Consider the following 18,320-nt stretch of genomic DNA (forward strand, 5'->3'; position numbering starts at 1 on the left):
GAATGTTCAATTTTGAGGTTCTCTTTCAAGAATTATTTATGCAAGAAATCGGCTAAATTAATAAGTGTTTACCATTTGATTATCCACATCTTCGTTTCCGTTTTATCTAATACGAATCTAGATTATTTTTAATTTTACAGATGACCTATGAGTTTATTATGACAGTGAAAAGCACCGAAGCTTATTCAGTTTAAGAAACATACAGACTACTACATAGCAATTGTCAATCCAGATTCCAGAATTGAAAGCTTGACAGCAAATTCCAAATAAATTTAAAAAATGCCCAAATTAATGTAAGGATGATGAAAAATAATAGTCACAGCCAAAGCTTTAAATTTTTTAATATGCTGTATTAAATATGCAATAAATGCTGATAATGATCTTACACTTACATATGAAGACAAAGCACATCTCACCTTGCATGCATTAACATTGTCATAGGAGGCAAGCTGGATGGCAATTTTTGGGAACCCTTGGTTGAATGACCTAATGGATTTTGCAGGCAGCATTCATGTTGTAAATTGCATCTCAACATAAAATCCATGTTTCTTTTTTTCTTTTTTTCTTTTTTTCTTGGTGGAAATCCATGTTTCTTTCTTAAATATATTTTGAAATTCTTTCATTACAAAAATATGTTTTCAACATTCTCTTCGTTGAAATCTATTGTCTTAGATCAGACATGAGTTAAGTCAGTTAAATCAGACTTTGTATCCGAGGTGGATCCCCCGTTTAACACATTAAAATAGTAAGGATATAACTTTGCAAAAACAAAACAAAAAACCTATAGTCCTATACCATTTTATCACATTGTATAGGCTGGCCCCTAAATGAAAAGCCTTCATTGAAAAGGGCTGCTATTTGCAAAGTTAATTTTAGATTGAAATTGGGCCAAATATTTGAATTCTGTCAAACTCTCACATTGGCCCAAAATATTTATTACAAAAACAAAAAAAACAAAAAACAAAAAGGCGAAAAGAGAACAACACTCCAACCTTTTGAATTACGTGTCCCTGCGAATCAGAGAGAGACACGTGTCGAGCCTGACCTAAAAGCCTTACAGGCCCAATGGCCCAAAGCGTGAAATCTACACTTGGATTCCAGATTCCGACTCTTCTCCGAAGAGAACGAAGATCGAAAAACCCCCTTTCTCCCAAAATTCTCTCCGAGTCGGAGTCCGGGTCCACTCTGAGTCACTCACAACATGGCTGGGTTGCGTCTGCTTGTTGCTGCTGTAATCCTAGGGTTTCTATCGTCTACATCGGAATCTCTGCGGTTCGAGCTGCAATCGGGCCACACCAAATGCATCGTGGAAGACATAAAAGCCAATGCCATGACGGTCGGCAAGTACAGCGTCGTGAACCCTAACGAAGGCCACCCCATTCCCGATTCTCACAAGCTCACCGTCAGGGTACGCTTCAATTAATTTCTTCAAATTTGGCTACTTATTTATTTATTAAGAAAACAAACAAAGATTGAATTTTCGATGTGAAGGTGACGTCGCACTATGGGAATAACTATCATTACTCGGAGCTGGTGGAATCGGGGCAGTTCGCATTTGTGGCGGCGGAGGCGGGAGATTACATGGCCTGCTTCTGGGCGCCTGATCACAAGCCCCAAATTACGTTGACCATTGAATTCGATTGGAAGACCGGCGTCGCCGCTAAAGACTGGTCCAATGTGGCCAAGAAAGGCACTGTCGATGTAAGCCTTTTTCTATTCCTACTACTTTTACTTGCTTATCCATATACGTTTTTTTGGACATAATCCGCGATTGAGTTATATGATTTTTACAACGATTGGATTTAGTTTATGTTCATAATGAAGTTGGTTTCCTTGGATGTTTGGTAACATGGGAATTGTGAATCAACTCTGATTGATCTATGTATTATTGTCTGATTGCTTTTCTTAGTTTCTGTGTGTGTTGCTTGAACAATATATATGCTTTATTGTGAATCAATCTAAACCATTGTTAAGATGGATTTTGTTTGAAATTTGTGGTTTCACACAAGCATAATGTAGTAAATTTTCTTCCCCAAATGATTTTGTTTGCAATTGTGAGAGTTGAGATGTAGAGACCATCTTATGCCTTTTTTTTTTCTTCTTAAAATGCCAGGTTATGGAATTAGAGCTTAAAAAGTTGTTTGATACTGTTACTTCCATTCATGAGGAAATGTTCTATCTCCGTCAAAGGTAAGCAATCGTTCTCTTTCCTTTGAACATTTCGTGGAACACAGATATTTGTCATTTCGTCATTTTTTTGGGCTTAATGTTTGTTTCAGGGAAGAAGAAATGCAGGAGCTTAACAGAACAACTAACTCCAGAATGGCCTGGTTTAGTTTGCTCTCGCTTTTTGTTTGCTCATCGGTTGCAGCTTTGCAATGGTGGCACTTGAAGACCTTTTTTGAGAAAAAGAAGCTCATCTAATTTTATTCCAGAGAGAGGCATTGCCAGAAAAGAAAAAAAAGAGAGTATTCTAGTTCCAGAGAGGAGTTTTATAATTCCATCTTTTAATGCTTTTTGTAAAATATTTTACAGAACATTGTATGTTGGAATATAATAATTATCAGATCAGATTGTTAGATGAAGTAGGACAACCAAATCTTGACTACAGCATAAGAGTTGTTTTGAAGTTGATAATAGCCACATCTTGTATTCCAGTAACATGCAATGACTGATTACAAGTTTTAAGTTAATTCTCCTATCATTTTCACTCGCAGAAGGTTTCTGTTTTTGCATCAGCTTTGCCACTCTCGAAAATTATCTTCGGGTTAAGGAATGCATACCAATTTTTCTTGTTCTCTTGTTCTCTTATCTTCCAAGTATCCAAACTTATAACACGGGCAACCTTTAGGTTTCAGTCTAAGGGGGATGGCTTCAAAGAAATTTGGCCATCAGGATTACAGTTTGCTAGTTTTGTTACTCATTATTTGTTTATCTTGCTCTAGCTTTGGGCATGTATTTTGTGTTACCTTGGGCTTTCTACCCATAATAATGCTCGAAATCAATTTGTCTTGGTGAGTTCACTCGATAATGACTCTGAAAACCCCCAAAATAAGTGACAAGCTTCTCGTCTATTAGTTGGAAAAACTGATATAGTATCATTCCAAGGCGGAGAACTTTTATTCAATTATTAAAGCAAGACAAAGATAAGATATAATCTTGTCTAACATATATCTGTTCTCAACATCACTTAAAGTGGCTACAACAAATTACAAATGAAAGATACGAAAAGGAGATTATCCAGTCAAAACATGAAATCTCTATATATATGTTAATCCGATGAGATTTTCTGGATAAGTTTGTTCAGACAAAGGCATACTGTTATGTAGGAACAGAGGAAAATACCTCCTCCGTTCACAATAAGAATCTGAAACAGAACATTGTAGAACAATAGTCACAATCGCAAGCTTTCTCACTTTAAGCCTATTCACAATCCCATCTGCACATTTTGGGACTACAAGTGACTGGCAGAGGATCACTTATGTACCTGACAGCGCCATCACTTTCAAGTTTATGTGTTAAATATGTTCCAGTGATGATCTGCCTGTAAAGTTTTTTCCTTTATCTTCTCAAGCCTTTTGAGAATTTCCAAGAAAGATGGTCTTTGGTTCATGTCAGCAGCCCAACACTGCTCTATTAACCTGTAAAACATTCAATGGAAAGAAATAAACGACTCGCAATTCAAGTTTCAGTACTTGTATTAAAGCATGAGGGTATTCAATTTAAATTAGCAACGCAAATGCCACTCTTTCTGAATGATGAAAGGTAAAATTGTATGTGGAATAGCACAAAAGAAGGGAACGTTTTGGTTGATTTGAAATTACAGTATTAACTTACTCTTTCAGTTCAGGGGTGTGCCCTTTTCCATGAAACAATGGCCTGTGTCCTTCCGCCACATATTTGGCTGCTTCATAAGGCTCGTAGTTTGATAGCGGTGGGTCCCCTTCAAGCATCTGCACCAGTTGAGAGTGGTCATAGATCAGGACTGGAATAAATCATTTTACATCTTTCTGTTTTAAGGGTGAATCTGAATTTCATATCTTGCACAAAGCAACATTACCTCATATAATATCATTGCAAAAGAGAACACATCAACCTTCTTATCATATCTCCGGTGCTTAAAAACTTCAGGAGCCATATAGCGGTCTTTCATTGGTTCCAATGCAAAACACACAAATATTTTTTACTTTCATGATTTATTTTATTCAACAGCAACTTTCATTCAATCGTAAATTTCCAAAGACACTCACAACTTCCAGTTTCGCCAGTCATCTTGTACACATCATGAGAATTCTGAACCTTGATGAGCTTGCTTAGTCCGAAATCTCCAACTTTTAAATGGTCCGCACTGGAATTGACTAAGAGAACATTCCTGCAATAAAGAAACAAAATTTAGAAGTAACAATATAAAATACTGCAAGCAAGCCACATGTTTACAGGGATGGAAACATGACTGGAGAAATAGAAAAGGAAATCGTAAATTTGCACAAATCCAGAATTTCTTTCATCCTATGAAGATAATTCCTCTTAGCCATTCTGTTTGAACTGTTATAATTAAAAACAACATATGCATACCAAATTCTACACATATCAACTCACCTTGGTTTCAGGTCTCGGTGAATTATGACATTTGGCTCGTTGTGAAGATAAGCCATGCCTCTGGCCACATTGAGATTTAGGAACTCAGATTAGCAAAATTATCAAAAGGACTAAATTTCATATTAGTTAAAAGTTTTGGCCAATCATAAATTAAAAACACATTTTCACTTCTCTCATTCTTGTTTTTCCCATATTAACAAAAACAGCATATTATGAGAAAACTAGAGGCAAAAACCAGCCCATACTTCTAACAAGAACTTCCTGCAAAAATTAAGATAATCACCTTAACTAGGAATGGTTGTTATTTATTTATTCTGAAGCAAGCTATAAGAGCTCTCTGTTTTAGAATGAAACACGAAGACTTATGCAAGCGTGTTCTTGATTTAATTATCTCATGAAGACACAATTTACCACCAAAAGATCGCATATTTAGTCTTTATGGTCACAACCAACAATTATGAACAGTGTATTTAAAATATTTGAAATCTCCCAAAGTCCATAACTACAACATTTTTCATTTCCGAGAAGCACAGACATGTTAAAGGGAAAAATTGGGAGAAGCAAATAAGTTTGATGCATGTGCTAGTATGACTCCATCTCTGCACTTTCCAAACAGCAAAAGATGTAATGATTACTATACTGAAGAACTAAATTTCCTGTGCAACTAGAACTCCAACCAGATGACAATATCAGCCATCTATCTCTCATGAAAAAACTATTTCATAGTATCTGCAAAAGATTTCTTTAAACTAAGGCAATAAGTTGATTGAAGTTCCATTAAAGTACCGGGCAATGTCTAAGGCAAAGTTGATAGCTGTTGAAGGACTAAGTGCACCCTTTTCCTTGAGGTATTGATGAAGATCACCCTACAACAGCAGACAATACATTATTTAAGAAGCAATGTCTTAGCAAGACAGTTTAAAGAGCACCACAAAGAACTTTGACAGAGAGAATAAAAAAACTCGGAACACAAATTGAAGATGCACAAGTATACCCCTCTTAAATATTCCGTTATTAGCATAAGGGGCTTCTTCTCAGTAACAGCTCCAAGAAATTGGACTATATTAGGGTGACGAAGCTTCACTAGCAAATTAACTTCATGACGGAAGTCCTGACTGTATCAGGAAAGCAAAGAACAAGTCAGAAATTCAGAACTTTTTAATATGATGGAAAAGTGGAGGTAAAGAAAGATATGCTGATTGTAAATTCAACATTGCATGTTTCATGGAGGAGGTCACCTCCCAAAAAATTTGATATACAAAAAGTATCTTTTGATTGATAAAGTTGTCATTTCTATGAAAGAATGATGCATAAATTGTTTAAAGAGCCCTAAAAACTAAATTATGAGTTTGATTGTTCATTTGTCAATCCAAAACAGTTCATAAAATAAATTAAAAGTAACATAACGAAGGAGTATTAACTCAAAAGAAAACTTCCACAGCAACTAAGTGGTAACTACTTTTTTTTACATAAAAATGAAGTTGAACTTACATCACCAATCTATCACCCGAAAGGGATGGAAGAATGCGTTTGACAGCTACTGGTGTTCCACGCCAATGTGCTTTTAAAATCTCACCAAAAGAGCCCTACAAGCACCACTGATCAAGTTGAGGTTGTATCTTGGCATATGGCAGAATGCAGATAGATTATGGAAACACAGGAGCTAGTACGGTAATAAAACTATGGGCTGACCGCAACAACTTCAACTTGGACAAGAAAGGAAAAATCCAAGAAATCATTGGCACAAAAGAGCAAGAAACTACATCGGAGGAAATGGGGTCTGACTTTTAGGGAGCTCAAAGGAACCTACTATATTTAGCATGTGAAACAGAGAATAACTAAAGATATAGTGAATTTATCATAACAATAGAACATCTTAAAATAAAAACCACACATGTGAGAAACCAAGTATGAAGATTTATATAGCACTGCGTTACAAGGCGAATCAAATATTTAAACCGTACGATATCTTTGAATAACGTATAAAACTCGTCAATTGAAAAGAAATTCAGACCTTCCCGATGGTAACTGAGCTGGAGAAGTCGAGCTCAGACGGTTCAATTTCCCAATCACACTTGTTGGGCAGAGGGGGTGGCACCGGTTTCGGTTCGAAATGGCTTCCATTTTGGCCCTGCACACTCAAACAGAGAATTAGAGCACACAAAACCAAATAAAACCGAAAAACTCCACTCTATGAACAACAGACTTACATAAGACAAGCCACCATACGATTTTAGAAGCTCAATCATTGTATGCTTCTTAGCTCCTTCTGCATCAGCTAGAGGCTGCCATCAAGATTAACAAAATTAAAACCTGATAATACTTAAAAAATTACAATTACACATAATTAAGCATTGCAATTAATTAATTAATTAATTAAGAATAATAGAAGGTTGAAGATCAATACGGTGTTTTTCCAGCGATCTTGGGCGTTGACATCGGCGCCATACTCAATAAGGCAATTGGCGACGTCGATCCAGCCGTGGAGGGAAGCCACGTGGAGCGGAGTGCGGTTGTCGTAGTCGCGGGCGTGGACGAGAGAGCGATCCTCCTCGAGGAGCTTGCGGACGGCGGCGACGTCGTTGTGGTGGGCGTGCCAGAGTATGAGAGAGGTACGGCTGACGCGGGCCTTCTCCTTCTGCTTGTCCTTGTCGGCGGGCGGGGTCGAAGTGCAGGGGCCTCCAGAGGAATCGGACGCGCCGGAGCTCATGAGTGAAGTCGAGGCGGATCGAAATCGGAATGTGAATGGATTCAAGTTGAGTGTGGCCAGCCAAATGCTCTTATTTTATTTTATTTTAAACTATTTGTTTTTTAGCTTCTTGTTTTGGTGTAAAGGGAAGGTGGGACGACATCCGCAGTCGGTTGGTTTTGTTGGTTATGTTTATTTATAGGTAAGGCTAGGTTTATCACATTTATATATCGTGTTGTGTATCATTTTTTTTAAATATAGATAGAGCCTAACAATATAATAAGATTTACTTTTAAGTAATACATAAATGTGAAATATAAATGTGGTATACCCACCATTTTCTTTACTTATTTAGTAAAAAAGGGCAAGTTTGTGGGAAAATATTAAAAAAGAAAAATGTTAGAATTATAACATTTTTCATATGTACCACATCTCTAATAAAAGTAGACCCCATTGTATTGGACTATTGGTTGGCTGCTCTTACTTTTTCAACGGAATCTCTTTCTTTTCTCACTTGTTTTATCTTTTGGCTTTGCGTGTAGTGTGACCCGTGAGAATCATGTGTTATTGCCATTTTCCTGTTTGAACTTTTTTTCACGTAAGAGGAGTCTACTGTCTCAACTAACTAGCCTAGACGTGGCGTGAACTAACTGAGCCAGAATCAGGGAATTACACAAAGATCCTACACCCAAAGTACGAATATAGATATGAGTACTTAACCAACCTGATTAATTCAATTCCAGGAAAGGCCCAAGACTTTTTCAACAAGCGCTGGGATATGGGAAAGTGAGCAAGGGATGATGCCAAACTCTTGCACCTCTCTCTTGGAATAGTTGCACCAGGACATCAACCATTGGACCAAAGAATGGTGAGGTAGGTCCGTAGGCGGCCGGAGGAGCTGAATAGGCGGCAGGAGGAGGAGCAGCTAGCCCAGCTGTAGACTTCAATGTAGAGGATTAATACGGCCGCCAAAAATGAAATATGGGTGGGAGTTGGGGAGATTGTTTGGATCTGGAACTTTCTTATACAAATCCACCTCAATTTGGATTTTCGACCTAAAATGAAAATTCGGCACGGTACTTTGCTCAATTGAGTTGAAAAGATGAAAACTGAAGAACCCCAGAAATTAGAATCAATATATAAATTACAGTTTACAGATCCGGGGGCATGTATTAGAGTTGTATAGGAGAGTGGTTTGTTATAAATATACAATTCCAAGCAGGAACTTTCATATCAAGTCATCTTTATGGGTCTTGTTGGTCTTCAAGGGAGCGCTTTCGAGCCCTGAGGTTGAGCTCCAAGCTTTGAGGCAGAGGTGGGCTTCTCCCGCGACGGAAAAGAACTGCAAGAGCTCTCATTTTCTGGCACAGATCGAATACCTACATTTTAAAGACGACCAAACCATTGTTACACTTATGCAAAGCAAAACCATCATCCACCAATTTACAAATTTAAAGATGGCTCTCTGTTTCTTACTGATGAGGCCTCTATTTCTGCAACACCTTCACAACCTTGGCCCCCGCCTTGCAACAAGTCACAATACCTTACAGCTTCATTCTCATCCTCAAAAACCTGCAAATGCCATTGGAATGAGTGAATCATATGTAACCTTAGGTGAAGCCCGAGCTCAGAAGTCCTAGGAAATGAAACTTTCTATGCAACCAACAATTCATGCATTGAAGTCAATAGAAAAAGAAACAAAAATGCTTACAAGCACTCCATCCCTAATATCCTCCACAAGCATCTGGAACTTTGTACCGTTTCTTGGCTGTTTCGTTTGGTTCCACTTTGATCCTTTGGAAAACAATTTCCCAAGCTCCGTTTCAACTTCACTGTCACATATAACCCACCAATATGTCACCAAACCTAGGGACTAATTCAGTCCACAAATAACAACAACTATGACCAATGAAGAGAAAAGGCGCACACACAGAGAAGAGCAGAGGAGGGAGACCTGCGATTTCTTCGGGTTTTCATGGTGCACAACAGGTTTTCCCTTTGTGTTAGTACATACACAGGCTTGGAAGTTTCTCTCCAAGGGTTGGCCTCCAACACTGAACAAGAATAGAGAAAGGGCAAAACCGAGATCAAATAGATCAGAGACCAACACTCAACTCAACTGTATAACCACAAGTCTCAAACTCAATCAAAACTTGTATCCATAACTCTGTTTTTGCAACTCTTCATTTGCATATATAAATTTTGGAAATGATAATTGGTAGAACACAAACAAACAGAGCATAGGTCATGTTTGAATCCAGTTAAGTTTCTATAACATTTTTAATAGAGAGATATCATATAACATTCATCCAGCAAAATTGAATCATGAATTTCAGAGGACATGAATAAGGGCAAAAACCAGGAACAAACAAATAAATAATAAATAACTATGTAATTTATTGATCACTCGTCAAAAACAGGGAGCAGGGAGAGTGCAACTGTGCAAGGAGGATAGCTCAAAATCTCAAACTAAACCAAAGCTTTCAAAGGAAATTGAAAATTCCGTACCATCGTAGCTGCTGGAATCGAAGGTCTGCTGGAGGTGGCGCCGCATGTCGTAAGCACGAGACGACACGCGCTTCACGAACTCATCGGAAGTGGAGGGAATATTACCATCCAGATGAAGCGCTCTCTCCACCTGCTCACTTCCATCGCCATCGGCGTCGGCGTCGTCTTCCTCTGTGGCACCGCCACCGCCACCGCTCGACCGGCAAGAAACTTCTCTCACGAGCCTCCTTCTAGAATAAGACGAAGAAGTCTCGGGAGAGCACGGCACTCCAAAGACGGAGGAGGAGATGTAGAGATTCCGATTGTGTAAGCTGCCGAGTGAAGAAGAAGAGAGAGGCAGCCGGCGGCGCCGTGGACGGAGAGGGTTGGTGACTGCGGAGGGCAAGACTTTTACCGATGAGAGAGAATCCATGGCGGGCTTGACCTTCGGGGTAAAATTGATAAAATTTGAAAATAAATAGGGTGCAAATTGCAATTACGTTTGGGTCTCTCCAATCTGTGTGTTGCTTGGGTGGGTGGGTGGTGGTTGGAATCACTGAATGAATCTGCGGATATGTTTTTTTCCCCAGTCATGGAGCTCTGTCTGTGGTGGTGGGGCCGGGAGAATTGGGCCTGTGAAACGGACGGGTCTTTTAACTCCGACCCATCATTTGTTATGCCTTTCTATTATTTTTTGAAAAGGAAATTATTTTTGTTACTAATTTTTTAAGTATAAATGATAGTCTAAATTAGGAGAGCAATGGATTTCTATTTCTTTAAACAACTTAGTTATTACAGAATGTAATCTCAATTAACACTCCAAAAATGCATGTTGCATTCAAGTGCAATTTACGTGTTTCATGAAGAATCAGTCTCAAACATTTTAAATGCACTTAAATTTTTAATGAAAATTTCAACGTATTTATAATAAATGCGATTTTAATGTAAGCGAGTATAATATGATGAGTAAAAATGCATGTTTAGCTTAGCTATGCTTGTGGATTGGCTATAAGTGCTTTTAGATAATAAAAAAACAACTCTAGCAACATTTGGGAGAAAACCCAAAACTCTTTTGAGTTATGAAATAATTTGTTTAGACTTTAGCACTCTTCAATGAACATTTTCAAGTACTTCTCATAAACCATTTGGATCTTTGGTGAAGGTACCAATATAATAACAAAAATACATGAAATGCTTGTTTTAAAGTGCTTTGCATGCCTCCACATAACAATTGTTTATGCATCTGGTAAAATGACGATCAATCCTAAATCTAGTACATAACTTATAATTTGAGTCAACTTGTAGCACTATGCTATCATAGTGTGTCTATTCTCTAAATTCGCATTTATTTTTAGTCCATCACGTGCGCGCACACACACGTAGGTAAGGTCACAATTATTTGTTTAAGTATGTGACTAAATCTGAGATTAATCGCTAAATAAACATGAATTCTAAATCGATCTCATTAACTATATGTAATTGAAACGAGTCAAGGAGTTTGGGTGGGTGAGTAGAGAAGTGCATGATCGTCATGCACGTGCCACTCGCAAAACTGCTTGGTCTTGACACAATCATACTCTGGACGAAGCACCGGGAAGTCAATAGTACTCCACCTGCCGTCTTGGGTGGATGCAGAACAATTGTACGATGGAGCATCTTCCAACCACCCCCGGCAGATACCAAACTCAACCAATTTGAAAAGCGACATGCGTTTTCTTCTGAACCCTGAACCCGATCTTGAGGATGGATGGATGGATGGATGGATGCATGCTTCGTTCTATTAATATAAAAGTCATGCATGCTATGCTCATTAACTAATTTGCTTAATGTAACATATTAATTACAACGTTCACTAGTTACCAATCCATTTCTACGAACAACTTTGATTCAATACTGTCGTTTATTTCATAAACTATACGGTTTTTTAAATGAAGTCGCTGTTATTGACATCTTAAAAAAGTCATTTTACAGCCCTTTTTTAAAAAAGGGTTTAAAGAGTGCATGTTTTGAAAATTGAATGAATTAGCAAGTTAGCAGAATAATGATTTTTCTTCAAATTGTTAAAAGATATCTGCAAGATTAATTGAGTTGAGGCCTCCCTCCCGCTGCCATTGAGTGTTTAAGACTTGAACATTCCACTAAAAATTTACAAAACGAGGACAAGTAATAGACAAGTATAGATAAAATAGGGGAAATATGATTCATGACTCTCTGGGCAATAGAGCATATGTATAGATACAACAATCACTTGAGAGAATCTCTTATACCATAGATGGTATTCGTATCAGATATCCATTAATGATGAGAAAACTTAAAATATAGAATAAACAGGATTGCAACGATAAGAGCTCCGATGACTGAGCCGATGATCCATTTATGCTTGGTCATCCTCCGTGACATGGCAGTTAAAACTCTTTTACTCTTGTCAATGGCGTCATCTACCCCATGAAGCTGCAAATGACAAAAGGAAAAACACAAATCACTTAGATTAACAAATTCACTAATGCAGATGCCTTGTTCAGATCATATGTCGGAACTTTTTTCTTTTTCTTTCAAAGGAGGCCTATGGCCTGGCATGATATTAGGTCGAGACCCCAACTTTATATCTTGGGTCTTTGGTGCACTGCCACTGGAGTTATGAGCCCCACTTTATTTCTAAGGTTTTTCGTTCCTCAACAAGAAAGTGTAGGAATGACTCCAGCATTGGAATATGTGAATGGCATGTAAGGGAAACTCACTGAATTCAACTTCAGGGAAGCGAAAAGAAGTCTATGCGACCATGGACCTTCTTTTTTTTTTTTTTTTTAACGAAGAAAAGTTTAGGGGGAGGGGAGGCTACCCCATGAAACTTAAGTTAAGCAGAGACATGATTAAAAAGTTAAACTTACTTTTTGATGGGAATGCAGGAGAGTTTCCCGTTGTTGATGCAAATCTTGGAGAATGGAGACACCAAGCTCTTCAGTCTCCAGTATGGTTCTCCTACTCTCCGTGATTCTATCACTTGATTGATTTAATCTCTCAACAGACATTGTCATTCTCTCTCTTTGATCAGAAGAAACCTGTTTTGTTGTCCACATAAATCACCAAGAAAAGTTATTCTATTCTCCCAGAGGAAAAGAAAACTAAAGACAAACATTACATCTAACTTGTAAATAGTCCATTGAGGACAAATGACAATGGCCTAGTGGTTGCCTTTGTCATGAATCAAGAGGAAAATTATGGGGGAAATAAAAGAGCACCCCGGATAGTTGGGAATTCAGATATTTGCATTACAGCACGTCATAAATGCATACAATTCCTCAAATCAAATTTCATACTTTGGCACAAATGTTAAGCTAAGCTAGAATTGAAGTTTAATGATCCATACAGAGTCCACACTTACCGCATGGGCATCAGCCATCCCGGACTCCAACAGCTCTTCACGAGCAGCCTGATTAGCATCAGGTGATGTAATTCTTTTGATTTCCCTTTTCAAGTTATTGAGATCGGATTTATATTCCCTTAGCTTAGCAAGAAGCACCGCCTTTACACTCGGCTGCAAGCTTCTGGCTTCAAGGTCCATTTTCCGAATCTGAAAAAACAAATCACACCACTTATTCGTATAAACAAGGAAAGTACAAGAGAACAGAAGCTCTCCAGCAAAGGAAAACGAAGTGAAAACTTTTGTTCTGCATATTACCAAAGCATCAGCATCGTCCAAGCCAACTTTAATCTCAGAAAACCTCTGCTTCTTCTGCTCTGCAAGTCACATTGACCCACAACAACAACAACCCATTTCATGAAAAAGATCACAACCAAACCAAATCGTACAAATACATGGATGCATTAAAGATCCTGACTTTCTAACAACCACTTGAACAACAAACAAAAAAAAGAAAACCCATAAAGCCCCCCAAAAGAATTCCCTAATCAGCCATAAACTTCCAAGTTGATCACTGTTACTAATTGATGAAATCTCATAAATTAAGAACATTGGGGCATAATATCGCAAAAAACCCACAATCGGAGACATGGCAGTACGGATAGTTATTAAATTAGCAGAAAATGAAACAATAGAATAATACCATGGTCAGGAAGAAGGGCGGCGGAGTTAGATTTTCGTGAGAGATTTGCGGAGAGCTCGCAGTACTGACGCTCGTAGCCTTCGAACACCTCACTCATCTCGATTGATACGTGGCACACTATCCCCACTGGTTCAATTGAGAATTTGCGAATCGAGAAGACAACGATCTGAAGAGTCTGAGAGGGGATTTTGGGTTGTTATGTTGGTTCTCCAACCTCAATTTTTCAGATTTTGTTGGTCTTCTTGTAGCTCACAGTTGACGGAATTCGAGATTCGACTTTGAGAGCTCGTCCGTAATTTCGGTATTTCGGAGGCTCAATTAAAAAACGGAAAATGAACAGTCGTCGAAAAAACGTCCCGGTAGACTTTAAAGTTACCATGTCATATATTTTTGTATTTTCCTTGTACGACACTGCGTTTCGATCGTCTTGTTCTTTTTCCCTTCTCATAGAACTTAATTCTGACCCTCTATAAATTGTAATTTGGTATGATTATTATCAGATACGTTTGTTCAATAAAGAAATTTTCATTTTCCTTTTTCTTTTTCTGATAAAACAATACCATCCAGGCTCCAAGGTCAGTACCCTGTAAATTAAATTTGTGACAAAATCAAAGATTATTGTGCACAACGAAAACAGCTGAAGAATTAAAACTCTGGACAAGTTGCTGAAAGGGGGAGAAGAGGGGGAGGAGGGATTACGGGGATTAATCAACAAACCGGAGTAAAAGGGCACATTTCCTAAACAAAGTTAACCTCTAAAGTAAAATCCAAGCAACCTGAGTAGGCTCAATACAAGTTCCTTTGTGTAAAATGAAAATTCTCCAAATGGTAGAACCTACCAAACTCACAGTACAATTTAGTCTAAAACCATAAAATGAAAGGATTACTGCTGGCATTACAGTGTCGACTCAGAATAGAACCAAAGGAAATGAAGTGAAGGCAGGAAACTGCCTCCTTGAACCTACAACCTCATGCCATTATCTTTGCAGACCTCACGTAGAGGCTGTCCACAACCTTGCCGATGTTAGATATGGTTTCCAACGTTGCAGGGTAGATTGCATCCGTTTTGGGATCGTCGAAAATGATGAGGCATCCAGCACCCTGATCTAAAGTCCCTGCAAACTTCTTGTCCAGAATCATCTGAGACAGTTTCTTTTCCACATGATCGATTGGCAGTTCAATGAGTTCTGCAATATGAGCAATCTCCACCCTTGAGAAAGGCTCAATCAACCTGCAGAGATTCTGTTCCAACAGAGTGTCATACAGGGATGAAAGGTGCCTGTGGACAATGGGATCTTCCTCCAGCTGGGCCTTAAAATCCCGAAGAGCAGTTTCAAAGAGTTTTAAAGAGCGCTTCGAGTGAGCATCAGCAACTGCTTTCATAGCATCCAGCTCGGGCCCCACATACTGTAGTCCTGCTTTTGATGAAATTATACCTGCCACATCATCAGCCTGGCTCACCATGATTTTGCACAGCAACATATACTTGAGGCTAAATACAGCCCGAGGATCTTCAAGAGCATTGAAGGCTTCAAATGCTTCAAAGAAATAACTATAAGCAGTCTTGTAGTCCTTTTCTTCGGCATGAAGAATCCCACTCTGCAAATCGATAGTTCCCTGCTGAGCTGGAGGCACATATATGGAATTGGCTGCTGTTCTTGCAGCTGTGAGTGAAGCCTTGGCTTTAGGGAGATTTCTCAAAGAGAAATGGAGCTTACTCTCCAACAAATCTATGTCCACAAGGAGAAGCTTGTCATCTAGCCTTCTCACTTCCTTGATCAAGCCTGATAGGAGACTTAGTGCTTCTGAATACTCCTTGCTTTCCATCAAAAGAGATGCAAGCCTGGCCTCCACTCGCTGTCGAAGGAAAGTTCGCTTCTCAGCACGGGTCCACTGCACCATTTCTTTGCAAAGGGAAATCTGAAGATCAGATGTGCCTGGTACTTTAGCTACTGCATCAATAATACTACGAACAATTTTTGCAGTTTTCGCCTTGGGAATCAAGTTAAAGAAAGGCCTCAACTGGGTGAGAAGGTTACGAAGATCCTCTGCCCGATTTTCTTGTCTAAGAAGATCCGTCAGATTTGTGATAGCCTGTTCCTTTATCCGTAGGGCTTCAGAAGAAGAAGATGGGTTTTCAAGAATGCGATAAAGAATAGAAATGGCTTCAGATGGGGCTTTGGCCTCTAAAGCCTGAGCAATCGAATCAGTAGTTGCTGGGAGATATGATGAAGACATTGTCAATGCTTTGAAATATCCAAGTCCTGCAGAAAGAGAATAGACCAAACTATTAAAATCAAATAATAAAATTGCCTCAGCATCTAAATACGAAGATAAAAGAGGCATCACTTTGGATCCCAAGCAGTTGCAAGCCTCCTAAAAACTGAGATTTGACCTGCGAATATTCTTATAATATATAACTGCAAAGGAAGATGTTACTTAAACCTTCTGCTGCACTAACTTCTAAAATGATTCCCAAGTCTCTAATATAGACAAAAATGGACAAATAACAAATTTTACTCCCTCCCAAAAGCATTTACCAACATTATGAGCCATCTCCAACGAAGTAACTGATTTGGAACTTTCAGAGAACATTTAACCAGCTTCACCCCAAAATTCATCTAGCTGACCCCAGTTAGGAGAACCCATGAAATTCTGTTCATGCAAGTGAGATCTACATAGCTAGTCTATAACTAAATTCTTCTTCATCTGTTTATTTTTCTCTGTCACTATTACACATCAAAACTAATGAAAATACAGAGTTAACAGTACAAATATAAATGAGAAAGCATATTTAAACCATGTATGTATGTATGATATATCTTTATCAACATCAAAAACTTAATTTTGCTTACCATTTTATACTCTGCAATATAATTTAATTGGCTAACCTAACCAGAAATGGCACTCTGATTTTAAGGTTCGACTTTGTTTAAAGTACCTCATATAATAAAAACAAAATTCAAACCAATAAAAGAAACTTAGACTCGAACACCCATGAATAAACAGTAACAAGAAATTCAAAAAAAATCAAGGAGATGAATGTTTGAAAATACTAAAAATACAGCAATACATCAACATTTGAGCAAAATCGTATGAAAATACAGTAAACACATACTACCCACAGACAGATGTACAATATAGAAAGTCGAAGGCAAGAAAGCCCTGAAATTCAAGCAGAAAGCAACGCATAAACTGAATAATTTCAAATTGAGAAGAAAAAAAAACCCTAAACTGAAGCATATCCCTAGTTTGAAAAAAGAAAAAATTAAACCTAAATTTACAGAATTGAAGTAAATGAGATCGCAGGAAGGAGAGGGATGGATAGATACCCGGTTGACCTAGGGAATTGGACGAGCTTGAAGAAAGAGTGAAGAAGATTCACAGAGGACGAGAGGAGGAGGGTCGGTGGTGATGCACAGCGAGAGGCCGATTTGTGTAGTCCCAAGTCTTAAGTAGATGCTCAGCTTAGCTGGGACGGTCCCTTCATTTTCTCTCTTTTTCTTTTTTTCTTTTTCTGCGGTGTTCCGATTCGCGGTGTAAATTCCTTGATGGACTATCGCTGCACGGGAACAAAACCCCCTCTCCACCAAAAATAATTGCTCTCTTTTAAAAATATCAACAGTTTTTCTTCTTTTCTTGTTTCTAAAGAAAAGTCAGTCCTTGGGCTGGGCTTGCCAATATGAGCTTTGATCTTGGGCTGGGCTGGGCTTTGTTTTCTTCTCTTTGGAAGACTGTGTGTGCTTTATTTATTATTCTTTTTTTTTCTTTTAGACGATTTTTTTTAATTTTAAAAATAAATATTATTATTATGCTAATGATCTATATATATAAAGCAAAAGACAGAGAATGGTGAAACATTCAAAATACCAGAAAATGTCATTGGTTAATGCAAACATTAAGAATTGGAATTATTAATTAAATGAAGATAATATGGTAAATTCACACTTTTTCATATTAAAAAAAATAAAATGAAAATAAAAATCAAATAATAGATCATATTTTTATAGAACACAACTACCCATTATCTTTTTTAATTATAAAATAAATTTAAATTTTAAAAATAAAATAAAATAAAAAAAAAAAAAACCTCTCGCATACTTGAAGCACATGCGAGAGGCTAGTTTTAGTAAGAAAGTTTTATTTAATAGATGGGCTTTAATTTATCTTCTACTCATAAAGAATAAAAACGTACATGCACACAATAAGATTGACTACATAAGAAAATTACTAACAAGCAGAAGAAAATTTTACTGTTGTATAAGTTAAATTGAATACAAGCGATAATCTACTTAAAATTAATTTAAACTTAATAAAATCATGAGTGGACGCTAATTAAGATCATGTTATTGCATTCCTTGGTCCCACACGAGCCAGAAAACCAACTTTAATTTGAGCAACTGATCGGTTAGAACCATACTTCTGGCATCTAAGAGCGAGGAGACTATTCTTTTTTGAAAGCATAGTGTCCAGACTTTTAC

General features: G+C 37.9%; 5 protein-coding genes across 5 annotated transcripts; 1 reads left to right on the plus strand and 4 right to left on the minus strand.

The window, feature by feature from the left end:
* The first annotated feature begins 1,078 nt into the window (after nt 1-1,078).
* LOC117616617 (transmembrane emp24 domain-containing protein p24delta9-like) lies at nt 1,079-2,712 on the plus strand. Its single transcript, XM_034345991.1, has 4 exons — nt 1,079-1,408; nt 1,492-1,701; nt 2,114-2,190; nt 2,280-2,712. Exons 1-4 carry the CDS (start codon nt 1,202-1,204, stop codon nt 2,422-2,424), a joined length of 639 nt encoding a protein of 212 aa, XP_034201882.1. The 5' UTR covers nt 1,079-1,201; the 3' UTR covers nt 2,425-2,712.
* Nucleotides 2,713-3,093: 381 nt separating this feature from the next.
* On the minus strand, nt 3,094-7,516 carry LOC117636380 (integrin-linked protein kinase 1). The gene is made up of 11 exons (XM_034370857.1): nt 7,007-7,516; nt 6,810-6,884; nt 6,614-6,730; nt 6,091-6,185; nt 5,594-5,714; nt 5,386-5,465; nt 4,600-4,659; nt 4,251-4,372; nt 4,061-4,146; nt 3,838-3,953; nt 3,094-3,641 (listed from the first exon to the last, which is right to left on the minus strand). The coding sequence occupies exons 1-11, from the start codon at nt 7,307-7,309 to the stop codon at nt 3,512-3,514; spliced, it is 1,305 nt and encodes a 434-aa protein (XP_034226748.1). The 5' UTR covers nt 7,310-7,516; the 3' UTR covers nt 3,094-3,511.
* An 882-nt stretch (nt 7,517-8,398) lies between these two features.
* LOC117636389 lies at nt 8,399-10,333 on the minus strand. The gene is made up of 5 exons (XM_034370868.1): nt 9,797-10,333; nt 9,243-9,342; nt 9,000-9,120; nt 8,765-8,860; nt 8,399-8,667 (listed from the first exon to the last, which is right to left on the minus strand). Exons 1-5 carry the CDS (start codon nt 10,206-10,208, stop codon nt 8,533-8,535), a joined length of 864 nt encoding a protein of 287 aa, XP_034226759.1. The 5' UTR covers nt 10,209-10,333; the 3' UTR covers nt 8,399-8,532.
* Nucleotides 10,334-11,933: 1,600 nt separating this feature from the next.
* Nucleotides 11,934-14,177, minus strand: LOC117624061 (vesicle transport v-SNARE 12). The gene is made up of 5 exons (XM_034355186.1): nt 13,840-14,177; nt 13,455-13,513; nt 13,158-13,346; nt 12,664-12,834; nt 11,934-12,226 (listed from the first exon to the last, which is right to left on the minus strand). Exons 1-5 carry the CDS (start codon nt 13,934-13,936, stop codon nt 12,071-12,073), a joined length of 672 nt encoding a protein of 223 aa, XP_034211077.1. The 5' UTR covers nt 13,937-14,177; the 3' UTR covers nt 11,934-12,070.
* Nucleotides 14,178-14,501: 324 nt separating this feature from the next.
* LOC117624051 (26S proteasome non-ATPase regulatory subunit 11 homolog) lies at nt 14,502-17,333 on the minus strand. The gene is made up of 2 exons (XM_034355176.1): nt 17,172-17,333; nt 14,502-16,103 (listed from the first exon to the last, which is right to left on the minus strand). Exon 2 carries the CDS (start codon nt 16,075-16,077, stop codon nt 14,809-14,811), a length of 1,269 nt encoding a protein of 422 aa, XP_034211067.1. The 5' UTR covers nt 16,078-16,103; nt 17,172-17,333; the 3' UTR covers nt 14,502-14,808.
* Nucleotides 17,334-18,320: the final 987 nt, after the last annotated feature.

The sequence above is a fragment of the Prunus dulcis genome, chromosome 1 (genome assembly GCF_902201215.1).
Source record: "Prunus dulcis chromosome 1, ALMONDv2, whole genome shotgun sequence".
In the NCBI taxonomy this organism is placed as follows: Eukaryota; Viridiplantae; Streptophyta; class Magnoliopsida; order Rosales; family Rosaceae; genus Prunus; species Prunus dulcis.

Bases quoted from the DNA above. Each gene is read 5' to 3' on its own strand.
- LOC117636380 (XM_034370857.1), bottom strand. From the start codon at position 7,309: ATGAGCTCCGGCGCGTCCGATTCCTCTGGAGGCCCCTGCACTTCGACC. The intron at 6,731-6,809 runs GTAAGTCTGTTG...TTGAGTGTGCAG, and splicing joins CGTATGGTGGCTTGTCTTAT to GGCCAAAATGGAAGCCATTT. The intron at 4,660-5,385 runs GTACTTTAATGG...CAATGTGGCCAG, and splicing joins TTTGCCTTAGACATTGCCCG to AGGCATGGCTTATCTTCACA.
- LOC117624051 (XM_034355176.1), bottom strand. From the start codon at position 16,077: ATGTCTTCATCATATCTCCCAGCAACTACTGATTCGATTGCTCAGGCT.
- LOC117636389 (XM_034370868.1), bottom strand. From the start codon at position 10,208: ATGGATTCTCTCTCATCGGTAAAAGTCTTGCCCTCCGCAGTCACCAAC. The intron at 9,121-9,242 runs GTCTCCCTCCTC...TATATGTGACAG, and splicing joins AAAACCCGAAGAAATCGCAG to TGAAGTTGAAACGGAGCTTG. The intron at 8,861-8,999 runs GTAAGCATTTTT...TGGCATTTGCAG, and splicing joins ATATTAGGGATGGAGTGCTT to GTTTTTGAGGATGAGAATGA.
- LOC117624061 (XM_034355186.1), bottom strand. From the start codon at position 13,936: ATGAGTGAGGTGTTCGAAGGCTACGAGCGTCAGTACTGCGAGCTCTCC. The intron at 13,514-13,839 runs GTATTATTCTAT...TGTGACTTGCAG, and splicing joins CGCCCTTCTTCCTGACCATG to AGCAGAAGAAGCAGAGGTTT. The intron at 12,227-12,663 runs GTAAGTTTAACT...TGTCATTTGCAG, and splicing joins TCCTGCATTCCCATCAAAAA to CTTCATGGGGTAGATGACGC.
- LOC117616617 (XM_034345991.1), top strand. From the start codon at position 1,202: ATGGCTGGGTTGCGTCTGCTTGTTGCTGCTGTAATCCTAGGGTTTCTA. The intron at 1,702-2,113 runs GTAAGCCTTTTT...TTAAAATGCCAG, and splicing joins CCAAGAAAGGCACTGTCGAT to GTTATGGAATTAGAGCTTAA. The intron at 2,191-2,279 runs GTAAGCAATCGT...TGTTTGTTTCAG, and splicing joins ATGTTCTATCTCCGTCAAAG to GGAAGAAGAAATGCAGGAGC.